Raw genomic sequence first — 22,270 nt, 5'->3', positions numbered from 1 at the left:
CCCAATTGAAACGTGCGGCGAGATCGATCGATCGTTACAACTCTCTGCGCGCCTAGTAACGATCGATCGATCTCGCCGCACGTTTCAATTGGGCAGTGGGCCGGCCTAAGACAGCGATGTTTAATAATTAATAACTCGCTGACTTTTGCGAAAATTGCAAAATGGTAGAGGACTTTTCGACTTAGTCTAGTCCACTCTATCCCACAATAAGCGTTGATGCGGGTATTATATAACACCCTGTATAACAAGTACACGGAGAGAGTGTTATCTTAATATTTGTCTTGAAAATTATGCAATCGTGGAACAACGTGGCATTTCGAAGAATTTTGTGAATTTTAGAAATTTTACCACACATTTTATTAGTAAAATATGTGGTATTGTTCATTTATAATTAATCTAGAGAAATATGAAAAAATAACAAATAATCCTCTGATTATTATTAAGAATATTATGATAGAGTACATGTACTTATTTCGGGACAACACAATTTCAAAAGGCTGTCATAAAGTTTTTCAAAATGACATGTTGTCCCACAATTCCATGATTTTCAGGGTGAATTTTGAGAGAGAATTCTCTCCGCACATACTTTTCAGCTGATAAAACTTAACAATCTGAAAATCTTTGCGCGAGAAATACGACTTTTCAGAGAAAAAGGCACAACGTTTGATTTGACTATACATATATGATCATTCATTATTAGTATCGCAGTCTCCTACGGATTTCTTACGATTCTCTCGCCATGCTCGTGCCTGAAAACTGCAGGCAAATAAAAGTATTCGCTTTGTTGGAACAGAAATGCGTACACTTCATTGAAAGCTCAACGAGTCTCTGTAGTAGTCCTCGGGAATATTAAAGCAGACTGCGAGCTTCGACGAGAGAGCGTACAGAAGTGCCTTTTCTTACGGTTTAACTTTTAAGTGACCGAACTTTCTTCACGAATAAAATTTAATTTCTCGTCCCCATTCACTTATCATCGCGATGTATTCCATGAAAGGCTAGGTGATGTGATTAAGCCGGTTTCCTTTTCACTGTTTCTCTTATTTAAAATGAGGATTATAAGACGGACAGATGGTGGAACAATTTTCATGCAATTAACAATTCGGCAACCTAACGGGATTAATCCAATAAATTATGTAAGAGTTAAACTTTTAACTTGTACAAATCGATCCTCAGTGCATGCATTATTCCGTAATTTCATGTAATGAAATGCGGGATTAATTCAATCGAAAGATTATAACGTCGCACGCAATGACTCGTTAATCCTCTTTAATCCACTCTTCAAGATAAGAAAGTCAAGTCGTGCGAGAAAAAATACGGAGGGCTGAAATGGCGGAGTGGAGCCCCTAAGATAATATTATTTCTGAAGAATTCTGAGAGAGTTTCGAATGTAAGAAGATGCCTGGATCGCTCCGCGTTCCGCGGAATCCTTTTATTTTCCCGTTCGACGTTTTCCCCGGAAAATCGCCGAGGAGTCTCGAAGTCTCACACTCCGACACCAGGCACCGCGTGAACACGCGCGTGGGAATCTGCTTTGCGTGCGCCGTCAACGAGGAGAGGCGCCCGAAACTTTTCTGTATTCCCCCGCAACTTTTCTTACGTTTCGACACGGGTCGGTGGCTTTCGCCGTTTCGCGGCTACGAAAAATAGACGGATCCTCTCGTTCGGTCCTACCGTCCCGGGATCGCAGTAAACTTGGACAGACGCACTGTTGCGAGACGCTTCACGATGCAAAAACTCCGACACGGATGGTTATCAGAGTTATCGGAATGAGCTTCCATTCCGATGAGCTTAGTTTCCCAAAAAGTAACGAATTTCGAGATGATAAAATTTGCGAGCCGCGAAAGTGAAATCTCCTTTGTATACGATCTCACCTGTTTGTTAGATAAATGACAATATAAAGCTGCAAAGAATGATTGTTTCGTCATACACTTTATAACATGAAAATTTGTACTCTTTGAGAGTCGCACAGTGTTTAGAGATAGAGGCCATAGTATGTACAACTAAAAATAGAATAATATTACTGTAAAGTATAGAAATAGAGAATGTAAAATCAAACTTTTTACAGGAAGTCTTTAATTCTCAAAACAATTACAAAAGTTAAAAATTAATCATCTCTCTCCAGACTCTTAATATTCGTCTTTAAATTCCCTCCAAACTTCTGCTGTGCATCATAGATTATTAAATGCAAGTTGAAAAAATATTTTCTACTTAAAAGAAGGTAATAGAAATATCCCAGAGAACATGCATGTCTAAAAGACATCTTTAAGACATGCATGTTTCCTGGGATGTATGTTATATTACGTTAAGTATGAGGCACGCGATCATTCAATTATCTAAATGAAATGTAATGCAGTCGATAAGGGACAGCTTAGACGCACGAGTCATATTAATTATTGGTTTGTCATTTATCATCGTTTATTCCTAACTTTGTTTGCGAAGGTGTCCTGGGTCAGGCACAGAGACATCCACATCCTGACTGCGGGAGCGTACACGTACACGAGTGACCAGCGATTTCAAGCACTGCACAGACAAAACACGGGCCACAGCAACGAATGGTCCGAGTGGACCCTCTGCATAAAGTGGGCGCAGGAGCGAGACCAGGGAATCTACGAATGTCAGATTTCCACCATACCTGTCAGGTCGCATCAGTTTCGCTTAAACGTCGTCGGTAAGTCTCGTGTGTTTCGTTCAATCTAATCTCGCTCGTCGTTGCCCGCGTTCTACAGAGTGGCGCACGTAAAACCGTCCCCAAACAGTTTGCTTTTCTTTTTTCGTAACTGCATCCTGCGTTTGGGTCCGGTTTTATCTGCGTCACTCTATAGCAGTCGATAAAATTTCCAAAACGCTCTGGTGCGCGTTTCAGCTTCAATTCACGGAATATCGGTCCGGAAGAGTGGCCCGTTCTCCTCCGGCTTTTAAAAAAAATCCACTTGTGTGTTCACAGCGATTGTATCGCAGAGAATAAATTATTAAAAGCACGATTAATGAAGAACGGAGGAAAAGAACAAATTCACGGAATAAAAGTGGAAAGTTAAAATATTCTTCGTCCGGGCCGATACACCGGGATGTGTAGAGAAAATATAATAGTCCCAACGCAGCTTCCGTTTGTGCGCTAAAATATTCCGAGATCATGAATCAAGCGGTAAATTTAACGAAGAGAGATACGCTTGACGATTAAAGCGCAATTTAACGATGATCCTAACGGGGAGCTGAAGTCCAACGCCAGAAGGGGCAACGTCGACGGCGTCAACCTCATTATTTCAATTACCCTGACTTACCTGCGTTTGTTAAGAAGCTTTCACCTCTCACGGATCACGGGGCGGCTTTAAAAGATTTCTCGTTCCCCTCGTTCGCCAAGTACCATTCCCAAAAGGCTTTCATACGCGGAGAGCCTTGACGACGCGCGGATCTTTGGACTTATCCGAGCCGGGACGAATGACCGGGAGGGAGCGGGATCGCGGCAGCGGGGGGGGGGGGGGGGAGGAGGTGACAAGAACGAGGGGAACGAAGGAAAGAGGAGACAGAAAGCGAGAGAAAATTCTTCTTTATCGCAGTACCTACGGCGACGATACTGGGCGGCCCCGAGTTGTACGTCGGTGCTGGCAGCACGATAAACCTGACGTGTGCCATACGCTTCAGTTCGGAGCCACCAGCCTACATCTTCTGGTACTACAATGAGAACGTTCTGAGCTACGACAGTCCCAGGGGTGGCGTCTCAGTGATAACCGAGAAGGGTGGCGACGTTACCACCTCCTGGCTTCTCATTCAGACGGCGCAGCCCTCGGACTCCGGGGAGTACAGCTGCAAGCCCAGCAACGCCAATACGGCGTCCATCAGGGTTCATGTCCTAAATGGTGAGTCTTTGCTCCTGCGAGTGCGCCCCAGCTCCGTTCTCTCGTCGGCGCGTTTTACGAGCGACGCGAGACAACGGCCGCCGAGATGTCGTGTATTTTCCGCAGACTTACCCTCGCCCGTTTCTTCGTCGGCCGGAGTGGCTTAATTAAAAATTTTACGTCTCGCACATCTATTTGCCTCTCTCTACAGCGAAACGTTTTTGACATTTATTTCAACAACGAACCCACTGGCCACCGGCTGCACTTGCAATTAATTATTACGTATCGTACGTTAAATCTCCCGTTGATTCGCTAATAAACGCGAGTCTTTTAATTACATCACTGAAAAGCAGTTCGCAGCGGTGGACGGACTTGGTATTTCCGTGTCTTTTCATATCGGGCGGACAGATTGAAATTGGTACCAAAAGATTTCAAGGTAATTTCAATTACCGAGCGAAATAAAAATGCGCTCGCCAGACTAAATTCTCATTTGCCTACGATTCCGTGGAATTAATATAATTTCGTCGCGCGAACGATTAAGTATCGCGTCGCTTCGAGGCGCCAGAATTCCGAATCAACCTGGCCAATCCGCAAGTTGCAATTTCCGCCCCGGAATGAATTCCCAAAGCGTACCGGCTGTCGTCGGATCCTGCTTTATAGCGTGCAAAATTATTTTATTGGCCATCGCTGTTCGGGTCCCGCACAGAAGAGCCGTAGACGTTAACTATTCACATAGCCAGCTCGTAAACTCGAGCCGTTCCGCGTCCGTTGATCGTTAAAACTACTCAGGACGGGATAGTGGATAGGAAAAATTTCGCGGCAACGAAATGCGCGTGTAGATCGCTGTTCGGACCAGAAGTCGAATCGATAAGCGGATGATGACGAGGTGGAATACACGGCGAATCGCGCGCCTCCTCGGGTTCACAAGTCGATGATCGAATCGATATCGATCATCATTTTTCGGACCGTTTGATTCGATGACGACTTGATTCTTCATTGATTTCGTAACAAGATCCGCGTAATACTTTGTCGAGATCTTATCGACGTATAGTCGACATCTATTGATGTAGAGAAAAGCCCCCTATTATGAGATAGGCTTCGAACACGAGATAGCGGAGTTTCTGCTAAATTGATAGGCACCAGCTGCTGCGGTTCTACTATGAATTTATTGCTCTTGGAGTGAAATCTGTTTAATAGAAAATTGATTGTTAGATCGTGTAATCGTTGCGAAAACAGATTTGTGATTGAATTTGGACGTTGAAAACCTACTATCTCGTATTAGAATTCGATCTCATAACAGAAGACTTTCCTCTATACATATCAATTTGACATATAGTATCACGTCAGTGTCGACCAATTATGATAATTTAGTTGGTATCCAGTAGATATCATATTCGAGTCGAGCCGATAAATGGAGATGTTGCTTCGACTTCAATATGGTATCAATTGAAACTTGACTAGACCGTGGACAGCTGCAGAATATTTTCCAGATAGCGTGACGAAATCTTCTACATATCAACTTGATTATTGATTTGCACATGTTCTCAACTTGATTTCAATATCCAGACTTTTCATGGACTTGTGAACCCGGGTCGGCCCGCAAACCAGTCTGTTCTTTTACACTTTCTTATCACGCGCTCTTTCTTATCCCCCATTCTTATCGCGTTTAATGGCTCTTAATTCTTATCTTTCTAACGGGTTTCACGTATACCGGTCTCGTGTATTCTCGCTGGCTCGAAAATATCGGCCCGGTGTACGCTCGCAGCTGTCCCTTCCCAGCTTTCGGCCGCGCTCGAAATTCGCCGCTCTATCAAACTCTTGGCAATTATGCAGTCGCGAAGTTTGCGCGCGCGCGCGCGCGCGTACATATAAATATACATCTATATATGTATATACGCAAACGCTCGCGTGAACGGGAACGCGAGGCGCCGGTTTCGCATAATAAGGCCCTTCGTCATCCGCGACGAACGAAGGAGCCGGCGGAGTTGGCGGATGCTTCAATAACCCAGCTTGAATAATTTATTAATGAAGCGCATGCGGGAGACATTAAATTATGCTCGTTATCGCGGCTTGTTTTTCGCGACCCGACAACGCGCGAGTAGGGAACAGGTTTCGCTCGGTGATTCGCGAATATTCCTATGTCATTCGGCGAAACATGTGGATGGCGAAATGGTGCGCGAAAGTAATCCGGATGTGTATTCGTAATCATATATTGTTACGCGTAACAAACGTCCATTTGCAAAAGGTTATAAAAGGGTAATAACATCTCTGAATCGTACAATCTCAACATTTCAACATGAAAAGAAGCCATTAATCCGATGGGTTTTCACTAATGGAATTAAACAAAATCTCTTATTGAAAATTTATAAACTTCTGGTGACCTAAATTAAAAATATATTCTATTGCATAAACGACAAAAAGTATACTGTTCATGTTTAAAAATTATAACCGATAGCCAAATATGTAGATCATGTAGAGAATTTATATTGATAGTGATAGCAAAAACAGTTATTTATTTATTATTTTAAATAAACTTTTGATACTATTACTTCCGGGTTGGGGCACATTTTTGCGACATTACATTTGCCTTTATTTGTTTATTTGTTACGGTCAAAAAATTACCGTAACGAAAACTTAAAAATCAAGTAATAAAAAAGGGGGCTCAGAGTCTGAACAAGGTTATAGTGTCCAATAAAATAATTTTAATTATAAAGGCATATAAACGTTTCGGTCCTTATGTAATGCGGGATAAAAAACAATTGCCAGGGATGAGTTGGAAGGGAAGGGAAGGAACAAACGAGAAGGATTGTTGTAACGTCGTCCACACAGTACAACACTGTTCCAAGTAAGTACCTTCCCCTCTCTTCCTCCTAAAATTGGTACTAACCTATTAATTGACTTTTCATTGTTTTTTTATTGTTACCGCTCTTTCTTTTTAATCAACATTTTTTACTCTCTTGCTCCGTGTTTTATGTAATTACCAACTCATAACTGACTATAATTATTTTGTCCTTTACTTTAACACTAATAACTGCGTAATTCTCTGCTAATATTCTATTTGTAAATTCATCCATGCGTTAAAATTAATAATAATTTTCATATTTTTTAATTTTACACTAATCACTGCGTAATTCTATGTAGAGATATTTAACTTGCGAATCCATCCACGTACTAAATCGAACTTAACTTTTTTGTACTCAGGATGGACTCCAATTAAGACCGAAACGTTTGTATGCCGTTATAATTAAAATTATTTTGTTGGACACTATAACCTTGTTCAGACTCTGAGCCCCTTTTTTATTACATGATTTCATCATACGAGCCATTATTATTTAAATAATGAAAATATATAAATTAATAGTGCGTAATAATAAGGTATAACTTTTATCTTTTTACGACTCGGAGAATTTAATTTCATTTATCAATTATAATTTTTATATTTTTATAAAATTCTCATTAAAAGTAAAGATTTTTTAAATGTAAAATTACAACAAATATTTGTGTCAAACACCCGGGAATATTTTATATATGCTTAATTAAAACACGGAGAATTAATTAATTACATTAAACAGAATAACTCGGCGTTTAATTTCAGCGTCGTCCTCTTTTACCGTAATTCGGTTACTTTTTTTTCGAAACGTTAGCTCGGAATCAATTGCAGCGATATCGATTAATGTACCCGTTGCAAAAGAAAATACGAATCACGACGAGCAGAATAACACGCAAGTACGCGGCTCTTAAAATTTTACTCTCGAAATCCCGATTCATCCATAGAATACGACACCTTAAAAGCTCGCAGAAATTTACAGCTGCTCGCTTGATACCGCCGCCTGAGCGGGGCGGAAATTACTCTTCGATTCGCACACGCGTGGAGCAGGCGCGACCGATATTCCGCGTCGAAAGAAATATATAGGTCCCCGACTTGATGAAAACTTTGCCATTAGCCGCGTACCTCGGAATAATCCCGCGGAGCCCCAGTTACAATGCGTTAAAAACAATTTCGGGAAGTTCGCCTCGATATATTCGCGCCGTTCCGAGAGGGCCGACGAAAAATCCTCCCAAAATTCCCTGCGTCGCTATAAGAAACGCGGACATCGGGCAAACAACCGAACGAACGAATGTACGTATACGTATACGAAAGTTGCGCGGGGGCGCGAAACTTGGAAAATTTACGAGAGCCGAGTCGGAAAATTCCGCGGGCATTACGAACGGGGCCGTCGGGGGACGCGCGTCCGGAAATTGTACTTCGATTCGTTTTACGAAGTGACCGATATCCGATAGAATGTCGGATAGAGAGGACGCGCCTAATACGCCGCTTCAGCCCGCTCGAAACTTTTACAATGGCGAAATCGTCGCGATCAACATTCCCGAGCGTGGCCGATCGCACGGCCCGGCGGTCCGGCAAATTGCGCGCCAGAAAACAGGATCATTTATCCGAATGTATCGCTCGCAGTTGACATTCATTAAAAAGTTTTCACGACGCATTCCGCGACGCGGAACGAACGCGCGGGCGAGCGATTCAATTAATTTCAGCAGTCACACCAACGAGGAGAGAAACTTTCCTCGCGCGCGGTACACGTCACTAGTATTTCAATAACTTTCCATGCGAAAATATCCGCGGTGGCACCAGCACGCGCCGCACGGTAAGCTCTCATTATCCAGATCACGCCCGGGAACTCCGGACCGCTTCTCAACCCTTCTCCTCCCCCGCCGCCCCCGTTTTTGCCTTTCCGGCTCGCGTGAAGTAGATTATATTCGCTGAATGAGACTTGATAGATTGATGGATGGTTTATTTATTCCCGCGGCATAAATCCCGAAGAACCTTTCGTAATAATGGTTTTACCACGTAACAGAAGCGGGAGTGACGTAATAAAAATGTATAGCCGGTTAGCCGAGTTCCGCTCGGGAAGATAATGCAACACCCGTCACGACGAAAGACCTCGCGAGAGGAAAAAAAATATATATACAGAGTTCCCTCCACGATCTTTGCCCTTACTATCTTTAAAACAATCATAATTTTATTGCTCTCTAAGAGTCAATAGTGGATTATTATCATATCCATAGACATAGTAATTGCTAGACCGAGCATGAGACGCCAGACCTGAGGCTCAGGTAGAAAAGGATAGAAAGTAGGTGCCGTCCACCTTTATCTCTCTAACGAGAAGAATAAAAAGGGGAAGGTTGACGCGGCATCTACTTTCTATCCTTTTCTACCTAACCTTCGTTGCTTCAAAGAGAACAGGTCTGGTATTACTATGTCTATGATCATATCAATGGATTATCACTGGAAACAGTGAATAGTCGCTAATTTGTAGTCATAAGTATACCACTGAAAATCGAAATGGTACACTTGTTTTGTAACAGTCAATCAGTGACTATTCACTTTTAGAAAGTAATTAGTATGGGGGAACATAATTGAGTAAATTACGGCTGCTTTCCTTTTAGGAGACACAAATCGACACAAATTAAAGCCCGATCTACAATGTGTTCTTTGCGCCTCGAAACGTTTTAACTTATAGCCAATAAACACGTTTAAAAAATTTGTGCGTGTTGACAAACTATAAATATATTATACGTTGCACAATCGTGCATTGTCAGCAATTTTTTTAAGCACATTGACTTGCCTGTACAGAATGTTTCTTATTGCGAAAAACACAGAGATTAGACTTAACGCACTCGAGTACAGCTTGTCACTGTGAAATGGCAAAGATTTGAAGCACAAGATTTCAAGAAAAGGTTCTGTCGAAAAAAGACTCTATCGAAATACTCGGAGCGGATGCGTTCTTCGATCAAAAGCACACTCCGACTCTTCTCCCGAACAGAGTCGAAAAGTGTCGATTGAGTTTGAGTTAAATTCTAAATGGAAAGCGACGTGCGTCGATTTGTGTCAGAAATGTCGACTGTGTTCTCTGAAAGGCGAGCAGCCTACAAAAAGCACAAAATAGAGTTACGAAAGTAATATTACAACGTGATATACGTGGAGAGCATGCTACAAGCGCTGCAGTTTATGCCGTCCATAAGACAGAGGGCGCGCTATAATGTGCGTGCATTTATGCACGGAGTGATAGTGTACGCGTATTACCAGCTAAGATAAAGCAATGTGAGAGAGTTGAGCTGTTCAAACTAATGTTGAAAGAGTATATTTTAAATAATGTAACTTAATTTGTATTAGAGAAACTATCAATTTACCTGTCTGTCTTTCTTTCCTCGGCGGTTAAACGTAGAAATGTCGACATGAGATTTCATGTGGACAGAGACGGTCTTAACCAGGAAATCTTTGCATTACAGGCGAGCGACCGGAAGCGATGCAGACCGGGACCGCGGGGCCGATACTGTCCTCGAGTTGTCTATTGGTGTCCCTCATCATTTTGTACATATCCTCGGTGTAAACGAAAATGAAGACAGCGTCTGCAGCCGAAGATCACGGTACTCCGTCGCGGTACGTTCCTCTTACGTCTACGCGAGCGCGTTTCCACGTGCGTCCGCCCAGCAGACGTGATCGCGGGACGATTGTACGCAAGTTTATACGAAACATAAAGGGATTCCGCGAATGGACTGAGGTAAAGCGTGCTCAGTTGGTGCGTTACACGTAATTCACGATGCTTTTACGAGGGGAGCGAAAACTGCCAATCGAGGAAGAATAGCGATTCCTCTTGTAAGTAGCGGCTTACAGTTCATTCATTATTGCTCCTTATAAGAAGCATTGTGAATTATAGTCTATTAGCGACGCGCGCCAAATTACGTGGTTCATACTACAGGACAAAGTGCGAGGCACAAAACGTTCACGAATAAAAAAGCGGTTCCATGAGTCCGATCCTTCTCTTCTCCGACATTGGTCGGGACGACGGCACTGAGTTGTCGCTCATCGATCTTGTTAAAGAAAATGAAGAACACTTGGTGCGCCACCGATTATCAACCTCGTGCGTCGGAAATGAAGAACTCGATAGTGCGCGTGTTTTCGTCGCGCGCGTTTCAGCCGCGACGGAATCGTATTCCGGCACGAGCGCGACCGCGTTCGGAGAGGGAGTTGCATCCTTCGGTAAGAAAGGCACATTTAATTAAGCGAACGTCGATGCTAATGCCGGAAGCGCGGGTGCTTCGCGGTTGATCCGGTGCGCGAAATCCGCCCTCCTTCCCCGCAAACGGGACTGAGGGCCGCCGCCGACGGGGGTCGGGGGCCCCCGCGAGATAATCCAGGTAATCCGTATCGCGAGAAACCGATTTACGAGAAGCGTTAAAGCGAGGGGACGATTGCTTCACGGTTTACGGTTTACGAGCAGTCGAATCTTGGGAATGCAAGCTACGTGGATGGGATTCAATGGAAAATAAAACGTGACCGGAATGCTCGAGCCACCGGCAATTTTCCGTATTTCATAAAATTGCCGCGCGATAATCGGCCGCGCGTTCACATACTCCCCGATGCTATCTTCAGCCCTGGCGACATCTCCCGCGATAAATTTCATCAATTTGCCGACTTGGCACAACTCGGACATCGTTCTCTCCGATTAGTTTTACGTTGCGTTTGGAAATATCTCCAATTTTGACACCTCTCCAAACTCGTGCATTTCAGCGTTGTAAATTTTACAGCCACTATGCAGGATTTTGTATTAGTAGGTGATTTGAGAATCGATTGGTTTTATACATATATATGGTATATATGTCCATTTTCGTTACATCATTTGGACGCTTGTAAAAACTTTTTCATGCACACATATATTCTGACATTTAATTTCTGTTTTTTCAAAATATTTTTTTAATAGTACTTGCACATATTATATCGAACAGTAACTGAATACCTTTTTTGTGTGTTTTTATTTAAGAACGTGCATTAACATTTATTCCGAGAATAAAGGTACATGATTTTGATATTGTCGTCGCTAAAATAAATGATTTAAATTTCAAATTTAACTTTATTAATTATTTATTTTTTATAACGGAACATTGATGTTAACGAATCTATAAATTCTGACGCGTGCCACAAGCAGGACTAAAAGAAATATCGACTTTATTGTTCGTACCACAAATACGTTCTCAAATCAATTGTATCAATTGTAATTATCGATCGAGCACGCGTTATATATAACACTAAGCAATTAATTCGGACAATTAGACCCGTGGATATTATATTAAATGCATCACAGTGTTTAGAAATTTTGGAAAATATTCCATTGACGTAATTAAATAAAGCACATTTTAATATGTGTTTTCAGATAGAATGCACTCGTGCATTGTGAAAAACACACCCGAATTTATGCTTCAAATCCCTATTGGATTAACAGTACTGAAACTCAATAATTGAATGCAATCAGGATAATCTAAGCTTAAGTAGCCTATTGTTACGCACTTTGATTATGGCCTAATTTTCTATCGTCCTCAATTAGCCGTTGATTAACGCAGCGTTGAACAGAGATAACAGGAAAATGATAGACGTAAATTGTCGGAATACAATTTAATGTCGGAATTCCACGTTAAAATATAAGGTTAAAATATAAGGTTAACCATATATTAATAAAGCTTTAAATTTTAATTGAAATTTATAAGAACGCAACAATCAAAGTTAAAATATTGGGCAAGAAGGTCTATTGAGAAGATCGGTTGCCTCATTATTTCCATTACAATGTACTAAATTTTATTATTACTGAATATTTATAAGCATAGAAATTTTATGAACGAATAGAGGAGAAAACTTATTTGATATACAAATGTGCACGTATTATTGTGTGCGTGAAAAGAAACAAATCTTAAAGCACCTGCATTTATTTATGAGAACTAATGCGAGTTTAATTTTAATATACAGCCCAGTTGTCATAAAAATTGTATTCGTCCCATTACAACATGCTATCATACAAAAACAATTAGACGCGCTGATTGACGCAGCGCAAGACCGCACGTCAGCGAAGAGAATAATTACGAAAGGTAACTAATAACGTGACAGGCACGCGCGCAAAAGTTAATTTTACAATTGCAAATAAATGGGAATGAAACGGTTTAATAATCGAAACGGAGCTCACGGCAATTTAATACAATAATCGCCAGCGATTATTGCGGGCCACGCATAAATAATCACTCTGTCGATGGACGCGCTTTAAATTTTGACCATTGATTAGCCCAGTCGTGTACGCCACGCAACTGTATCTCTCGACATATTTTTATCCCCATTTTGCAATCAGTTCCGCCCATTTAGTTTTTATATTCAATAATTGCCACGTTATGTTTCATTGTACCTAAAAACAAAGCGATGTAGTGTACACAGACAGACATACACACGCACTGAAACAGCTTGTTAGAATAATACAATTCGACCGTAGCTGTTATTGTAACATTTTTTTTATATGCGCTGGATGCAATAATTAAATGCTGTTTGCATAATGGTATTTCATTATACGTCTTTATTTTTGAAATAAAAGTCTTACTGCAACGTTCCCTATGATTCCGAATTATCAGAGAGAAATGTAAAACGATATCTTTTTATATTCCATCTTTAATTACAAGCTTAAGTTACGCTGCGTAAATTGCTGCCCCAATTAAATTCACAGGGCGAGAATTGCGCGGAGATTCTGAGATGAGCGCTCGCGAGAACGGAGCAACGGTATTCGACGCGATAGTTTTCGCGTATTGTTTCGCAAGAGGGTGATTGATCAAACGTCGAGCACTCCCGTCATCGTTTGTCCTATCGTCAGTCTAACGATTGTATCGCTAGACGGGCCGAGATAGCGATACGGATAGACGGGCGTTAGTAGGCAGGTATAGGGACAGAAAGACGAGCGCACGGAGAGGTTTCGCCGAGCGCAAAACACACGTACACACGTACGCGTGTATGCAAATCAATGTGATGCCGCGCGCTACGCCGCTCGTCGGACACATGTTGAATTCACTGATCCGCGAGTACAAACGCACCAGCGCGGCGTCTCGGGCACACGCTTCCTATACGCAGCTACGTACGGATTATTCCTAATGCGGACCTCTAATCAGCGACGAACGCATCGGTTTCGCCGTTCAAGAGCGATCGCAATCGGCATTAGCATCGGCGCGTACCAACGCGAATTTGTACATAATGTCTATATTATAACTTGCGCGAAACATCGCACACTCACACGCCTTGCGCGCCTTTCCGCATGGAGGAACTTTGAGACGCGAGCCAATCTTTCCTCTCGGTCTTTTTGGATGCATCTGATTGTGAGACGAATGTAACGCGGGGAAATCAAAATCCAAGCTCGGCGAGAGAGAGAGAGAGAGAGAGAGAGAGAGAGAGAGAGAGAATTTCACTTTCTATTTGTGTGTGTTTCGATGTGACATCCTGGCGGATAGCACTGGCCAGCGACGATTGGCTTCCATTCCTGATCGGAAAAGCTCTACTTCCTGCGAAAAAAAAAAACGTTTTCCATCAATTTATTTTAAGTGCCTAGATTGTTTTTTGTTATAAAACGATTCCGTACAAACGCACCTATTTATTTAATATAATTGTTACATATGGCTTTTAGATAGAAATGTTTGCAAAAATGCGACCTGGCGTTGACGAGGACTGACATGTCACAGTTGTGAGAAACCAATTTGAGTTTCTTTAAAATATATTAAAATTTTAAATGACACGTGTTTCTTTACGTGTGCTCGAGACTGAAAACAAACTGTTGAAAAACATTATCGAGAAATTACAAAAATATTTGACATAATATTCTTTGTAGAACTTTTAATGCGCATTTACACGTATTCAGAGATTCTAATGATGTAATGTTCTTTCAAATGTGCTTCCAAGTTCATTGCCGTTTTTGTGAAGTTTAAAATTTTTGCTACACGTTTGGATCACGTGTTTCATTCGAATGTCCAAGTGCATTCACTCAATGTCCGGTTTACTCACGGCTATAGTGTCGAGCAATCACATATTGGAAAGGCACAGCACGAGCGATGGAGCACGTGGATAAAATATGTCGCTCATTTATTTGTCGATGGATTTAACTTTGCTAACATCGGCAGAAACGTCGAAGTCGCGAGGGCCGCTCGGAAAAGCCGATAAGAGAAATCGCCAGTCGCCCGGCCAGTGCGATCGGACAGTATCGAAAGTATCGCTCGGGCCATTCGCGCTCGACGAAACGAAGTCGCTTGCATCTTCGCGCTCCTACGCGACCCTGATACGTTGGCGAGGCGGATGACCCCGTCTGGCCCAATAAAACTTCCTGGGGCTACACGGATGGTCGCTCGTCAGAAGCGATTTAAGTAACGCGACGAGTCGAGAGAGAAGCGACGAAGAAAGGCAGAGACACGCATTGCCACGGCCGTCCAGAACAAGTAGGATCTTAAAAGACGCACGTGTACTCTCTTAGCCATTTGCTACAATCTTCTAACAAACAGATTTTCTTACAAAAAGTTTTTTAAATTTTATTGCAATTAAATCGCGACAAGTTTTCGAAAGATTTCACAGCGAGCGTTTTTGGAACGGCTGAACCGCGCGTATCGAGGTCTCAATTGTCTTTTCTTCGATATACACGTACAATTGTTTTTGCGTCACATTTGTTAATATCAGCTCAATCTTTTCTTCCATCCGTTCTATTCCCGTTGTCAAGATAGTCAGCTTACACAAATGTCTCAGTAGGAAGACTCGTCGCAAAGTCTCGATTTTCACAATGGATACGTTTTACCTACGACAATCGCGATTAATAGTGTTAATGTGATGTTACGATCGCAGGGGAATTTTGCAATTTATTCGTATACTTTCTTGACATTATTCCCCTTAAATACGTCGTGTTTCAGGAAAAGGAGGGTTAATGTAGAGAGGGAAGAGAGGGGGGCTCGTAAAGAAATCTCGTGCCACCCGTCGGCGCCTCGCCATGTTACTACAGAAGCACATAATTCCGAGAGAGGTGCGCGGGTGAGAAAGATAATATTTCGGAAGTTCTCTCGAGGGGCGAACTTGCTAGAGTCACGCTTACACATGTGGTTCGGCGGTGGAATATACGGCCCCCGAAGACAATGAGAAGTTGGGAGAAAAATAATTGCGCGAGCGGACGGGCGGGCGCGGGGCGCGTCGAGGCCGAAACAAAAGTTCGCAGGCATTTTTCTTTCTTTTCGGCGGAAACTGGGTGTAAGAGATAGGAAGCGCGCCGTTGAGTCGCGGAACCAAGTCCGCAATGCGTGCCGCATCGATTTTCCCGTTACCGGGCGGACGTTGGGAGGCATATCGATGACTCCGGCTGGTTCCGGTTAAACGCGAGACGCTCGCGAACGCGCATAACGCGCGGCGTCCCTCGGTCAATCTGCAATTTTTCGCTGAAAAATGCACGCGCGGCATGAAAAGAGCAACGAGATAGAAATGATATCTGGATTATAAGTGATTAACACGTGGCGGACTGTAAATAAATCATTTGATCTCGCGTTTTGCGATTTCACGGGTATTGGCATTTCCATTATTACCGAACCGATACACCGCGGGTGATATCCGAAAATAAAGTAAACTCATTACGCTCTTCTAATTTCGAATTGCACTTGGAAATAAATGCAGCCTCTAAAATTCAGTGTTACATTAAATGTTGATATCCTATTACAGCTCATTTCGTTTGATACTAATAGCGCTGTTTAAATCAGCCTCGTTTCGCTAATGGATATTTGTCTGAAATCGTATATCAGAAAACTTTTGACCTATCTAATCCTCATTAATTAGTGGGACAAGAATAGTTTGTATATACGGTTCTTCCTTCTTATTGTTCAATGTTTTATATACATATATATAATATATTTTTATAGATATATTTAGTTCTCATAAAATTATAAAATATACGAGTACGAATTGAAATTAAAGATACACACAATTTGGCTGTGATTAAGTAGCTCACAAATAACATTAATATTGAATCTATTTCCCTTACTACGATGTGTGCAATAAATGAAAAATTAGACAACGTTCCCCGAAGTATTTGCAATGTCTGAAACTGTCAATTCTGTTGTATAAAGAATCTTACTTAAATTTAGAATGAACGTTCAATTAATATTCTTCTCGACGGCTTCGATAATATTTCTTTACGTTGCAACTTCGACACCTTTACAGCAATGTCGGGCTAAAATTCGGAGCGGATCCAAAATCAACGCGATTTCACGCAAACCATTACGCGGTATTCATCATCGTCCAAATGCAACTCTAGTGCAATTATTGTCCGATTCGGGCGAAACCACTGGCAACTGTAATGGCGCCAGCTTCGGATCGCCTATGTTTCTCTCTCTCTCTCGCTCTCTCGCTCTTCCTTCCTAATGTTACTTCCTAATAATATGAATTATTGGATGAAACGCCCGCTTTATTACGCGGCGTGTATACACGCGAGCGAAATCACGTCGACCGCGACCGAGTGTCGTGATCGAATATCGTACCAGGCATCGCGTGGCCTCGCGCAAAAGTTGAGCCACAAATGAAAATGAAAGGAACTTAAGCTGAAGTCGTCCATTATCGAGCAGAACAGCAAAATAATTTTTAACAATAAATAAATTTTTTCTCTCAAGTTTTTCTACCTGTACAAGGTGCTTATTTATTATAGTTGTTATAATCGCGGTCTCCAGAAATCAATTTGAAGGTCATGTTTCCTTATCGAATACGTGGAAATGTTACTTCTTTTTAACTTTTTCCATACTTGATTTTCGATTAAATTAATAAAATTAAAAACTGATTATATTTAAGTGAAATTAAGCTGAGATTAAAGAATACAATTTCTTTACTGTTTCCATTCTTCTTCGAACTTTAGTTTGTCATTCTTTAAATTGCCAATTTCTTGAAATCTGCAGGTGCCCCGTGATTTCATTGACAAAAGATCGATGTCGGCCGAAGAATTTGTAGCGAACGGAGCATTCGGCGGGACACTTCCTGTAATGCGTAAAATAGAAGCGGACACGTACCGAATTCCCGACTCCGCGAAATGAGGTAAACGCGGCACGTTGCCCGCCCGAATTCGGAAAGATGAAACGAATTCGAATTTTGTTCATTCCACGTGGCCGGCCGAGTCGAGAATTGAATTCCAGGCGCGATCGGAATCCAATTCGAAGTCCGTGGTTGTCCGCGAATCCTCTCCCACATCCTCATCCTGATCTCCGAGCTCGGTGGGAAACTTCGCGCGTAGTCAATGCGATCGTTTCCTCTCCCGCGTCTTCACTTCCAGGCAATCCTTCTCTTGGCATTGATGGCTACAATCTTCATCTTTTTTTTTTTCAAGTACTGGAAACGCTCTCGTGATTTCTGGAGCTGTGGCACATCCGAACCCGCGGTTGCTCGCTTGTTTTCGTGTACGCCCTGTGTTGACCGAAGACGGCCAGAAGAGAGATTTGTCGCGCGGATCTGCAGAGTTTACGCAAAATGCGATTTTCACTTTTTATGAAAGAAAACTGAGAGTTTTACGGAGCGTTGCTCGCATCTCTCGACTCGTCCGCGTCGCGACGCTTACGCTCAATTTTGCGCGTCGCATATTTTACTGCGGACCCGTGAGCGCGCACTAGACTCCGCGATAACGACAGGTGATAGGCGCCGAGAGAAACTAATCATTAACTAGATCTGTGAATTAAATGTCGACGAGAATGCGCTCCGGCGATAGTGCGACGGACTGGAATTCGACGAGCCGTAGATCCTAATCGACGATTTTGCTAAGCGCAAGCGTAAGAGTTTAAGATGGGGAAAAAAAAAACGTGAACGCAGAAGAAGAAATCCGTAATCGCAGTGATATCGTTAGAATAGATAGGTATATTATTGTACATACTATGATATTACGATGTTTACTAAATAAAAATGTTGAAAGGAAGTGGAGTGGTGGCCTGCTCTTTTGGGCGGAGCTTGTAGAGCCGCATGTACATAACGTGTCCTAAAAAAATAAATGCTCCCTCTGATAAGTCTCCATCAATCTCTTCATTGACAAAACGATAGACGTTAATTCTGTTTTACGACAGACATGTAGACTTTTTCGCTTGTTTTTGTAATCTACAATGTTATAATTTGCAAGCTGCCTTATTAAAAATTTTGTGATAAGTCCTTTGCAGAAGACCAAGAAAACGAATACTTGGAGGATCTTTTAACAAAAGAAATTGGAAACTGTTTTCGTCAGATTTACTTTTATCACTTTCACATATATTTACGCATGATGATATTTAACATATTATTATTCTAAAGTGCAATGTACAATGTTCTCTTTCACTATTATAAATTGATAATTCGAGATTTATTCTATTTTTTTCCATGTAAATACCGCAACGAAGAAGCGGGAAAAGTTTGTTACAAAGGTGATGTCGTAACACCTTTAAAACGATCTGTTTGAGAGGTTTCCTTTGTTCCAATCTTCACCTTTGAGGACATCTTGACGCAGTCGTGGAAACGACCGGATTCTCCGAGAAATCCCTTTGCTTCTTCAGATCCGCGTCTTCTTTATCCCGACAGCTGGGAATCTTTTATCAAGAATGCTCCTTTTTCGCCAACGATAAGTAACTAAGGGGCTTGAAGGAACTCCGTCAAGCGGTTACCTCTGACACCATTTCGCCAGGCAACCGTATTCCAAAAACACAGGATAGCGAATTAAGGCCGGGGCAAGGTAAACGCGGACATCAAAATCCAGGTAAAGCTCCCACGCATTATTCACATGTTCGTTGGCGCCACAACGTTTTTTTTCCCCCCTTTAGCCCCTTTGCGCGCGTACGCTACGTAACAATCGAATGCGTGGAAAACCGGTTCTTTGTACAATTGGAAGCATTAACATCGTTCAGAATGCCCGCATTTACCAAAGGACTTCACAGCGTGCGATCCATCGATTCTCTTCGTTCTTCCGCGAGATAAAACAACCGTTTCACCATTAATTGAACGAGTGAGGGGACAAAAAAAGCAATAGAAGGTAAAAAGATCTCCTAAAAAAGGATCCTCTATAGAGAAATTTGACTGCTAAACGCGCACGCTTCAATATTTCGCAATAGACTCGTTGAACAGTTTGATTAAGCAAGAATATTGTTCTAGAGAAACGTGTGCCTCATAATAAATGCACAGAAAATTTAGCTTAATAATTTTTGAGACGTTAATTAATATCTATTATTAAAGACACTGAATACGGTATAATTACAAAGCTTTGTTTAAACAAGATTGATAATTCTTCGATATATTATTTCTCCGCTAATTTATTGGTATACAAAGGAGCAAACGGAGTAGCGAAGTATAAAGTTTCTCGGAAATATTGGTGTGCAATTAAATCGTAAAAATTCCCACGGTATTAAAAGGTACAAATGCATTTGTACCTTTCCACGATACCATGGTATCGTGGAAATGATATAATAAATCTTCGATTAAAATACATACATCCTCTTTTGACGCGAGAAGAACTGTAGATTTGATACGAAACACTCGTCAGCCGCTAATCGAGATCGTTTCGGGGGAAGTGTTCACAAACAGCATATTGAATGCGAAGTACGTTTCGCAATATAGTTAATTTTTGCCTTAAAAGGCAACTTATTACCTGCATTAAATTGACTTTTGTTCAAGAGGCTTGTCGTTAGTAATTTTTTCAAATAGCGGAATAAGTGGCAAAAATAAATTGACGTTCTCGATAAGAAGAAAAAACGCGGCATGAAGAACAAATAAATGTGCTGCAATCGAGCTTGCAATACTTTGCAGCAAAAAGTACACGTGAATTTTTCTCTTTTCAGCCCTTAGTGTTTGTCGGGAAATTTTACCCGACTAATTTAGTTTCTTCCTTCAAGTGATTACGTTACGGACAAAGCGCACTTTACGCACGACTGACACAATCGTTGCTATTTCCCAACCGTTTTCACCAGTGAGATCGGTATTGGACTGTAAGATTATGGAAATAGAATATTTAACTAGCACAGTCCGCCAACTTTTAATAACCGCGCACTGGCGTTGCTCCAAATTAAGGGTAACTGGCCACTGGTGACACATCTTCCTAAAAAGTTTCCGTCGCACTGAAAATTTCAGCGCTTGTTGCACTCCTCTTTGTCAAAAAAGAGAGAAAAGAATGCGAGCATCGAATACTGCAGCCGTATATTAAAATGTTATGGACACTGCCATAAAAAGTGACTATGTACCAAAGACGATTACGGAAAATTCGATAAAAGTATATCAAATTAATTTATTGTTTCTTATTTAACAAACACAAACAACGTTTATTTATACAACGGAGTTTATAAAAATAGCGTTTTTTTCTTCGTGGATTAAATTGTGAGATATTAAATTGTATAGATTGTATTGTTACGTCGACAATCGATATTGATAGCTTATAGAATATTAAAAGCACAAAATGATATTTCACAATATTACTGATCCTCTTGTTATACAATCTTATTTCTCCTGCCGTTCTATGTATCTTCTCAGTATTCATTACTTCAGTTTACCTGTCCGCCTCTCGTTGCTTTACATTTCGCAAACAGCCTCAATTTCTCTCCCAATTTGCGAGAGACATCCAAATCGGCTGCGATCAATCATTCCGCACTCATCCACTTGTAGACGCTCGACTCAACGAAACGTAACGCGATATCCCTTTGCAGTTAACGAGCGTCCGCTCGAAGCTCCGAGTGTGTCGAGTTTCAACGTTTCCAGCAGCCAAAGTGATAGACATTTCTTTACAGAGGAACACCTAAGAATCCAGCTCGCGAAATGCCACATCGTTTAGTGGATTTCGCGGCAAAGTGCTGTGTTTCAAGCACAAGCGAGAACACGACGATCCGCCGAATGCGTCACAAAGGCACGCGGCGAGCTACGGACGTGTGGATGCAACACGAAGTGCAACCGCGAAAATTATTACACAACCAGCCAACTATGACAGCAAAACAAAGCAAACATGGAGTGGCACGTGCCTTTAGGCAATCGCTGCACAGTGCACGACAAGACAGGAAACTAAGGTATTTAACGTGGCGTGCTATTAATTGCGTTAAAAATAGTCTTTACATAAACTGATTTATTTGTTAGAAAAACGCATCGCTACTCGTCAGAAGAAATTATGTCACAACTAATAATAAGATTCAACACACGAACATGAAATTACTCACACACTCTTATTAAAGTTTCGAAACGTGATCATACTTTTCACTTGTTTATCAAACACAAAGATACATCATTAGAAACAGATATTTATTATTAGAGATATTAATTGTTCGATGTTTTAATCCGCACTTGATAGATTATTCGCCTTATACAGGGTGTTATGTAATACCCGCGTCAACGCTTATTATGGGATAGAGTGGACTAGACTAAGTCGAAAAGTCCTGTACCACTTTGCAGGTTTTGCAATAGTTAACGAGTTATTAATTATTAAAAATCGCTGTCTTAGGCCGGCCCACTACCCAATTGAAACGTGCGGCGAGATCGATCGATCGTTACTAGGCGCGCAGAGAGTAACGATCGATCGATCTCGCCGCACGTTTGAATTGGGCAGTGGGCCGGCCTAAGACAGCGACTTTTAATAATTAATAACTCGTTAACT

At 41.6% G+C, this 22,270-nt stretch overlaps 1 protein-coding gene across 6 annotated transcripts in view; it reads left to right on the top strand.

Moving 5' to 3' along the window:
* Positions 1-21,239, top strand: part of LOC105565492 (peroxidasin-like) — a 56,730-nt gene extending 35,491 nt beyond the window's left edge. The window contains exons 3-6 of one of the 6 annotated variants that reach the window (XM_012018744.1): positions 2,440-2,668; positions 3,555-3,854; positions 10,122-10,272; positions 19,050-21,239. In XM_012018744.1, coding sequence (XP_011874134.1) covers positions 2,440-2,668; positions 3,555-3,854; positions 10,122-10,222 — 630 coding nt within the window. In that variant the 3' untranslated portion in view covers positions 10,223-10,272; positions 19,050-21,239. Of the gene's footprint in view, positions 1-2,439; positions 2,669-3,554; positions 3,855-10,121; positions 10,873-17,594; positions 18,692-19,049 lie in introns of those variants that run through there. The other 5 variants (XM_012018742.1, XM_012018740.1, XM_012018743.1 and 2 more) reach the window with 5 other exon arrangements.
* Positions 21,240-22,270: the final 1,031 nt, after the last annotated feature.

This window comes from Vollenhovia emeryi, unplaced genomic scaffold, assembly GCF_000949405.1.
Source record: "Vollenhovia emeryi isolate VEMERY1.0 unplaced genomic scaffold, V.emery_V1.0 DF939151.1, whole genome shotgun sequence".
NCBI classification, from domain to species: Eukaryota; Metazoa; Arthropoda; class Insecta; order Hymenoptera; family Formicidae; genus Vollenhovia; species Vollenhovia emeryi.
Note: the sequence above shows the minus strand (reverse complement) of the source record. Positions and strands in the feature narration are given on the sequence as shown.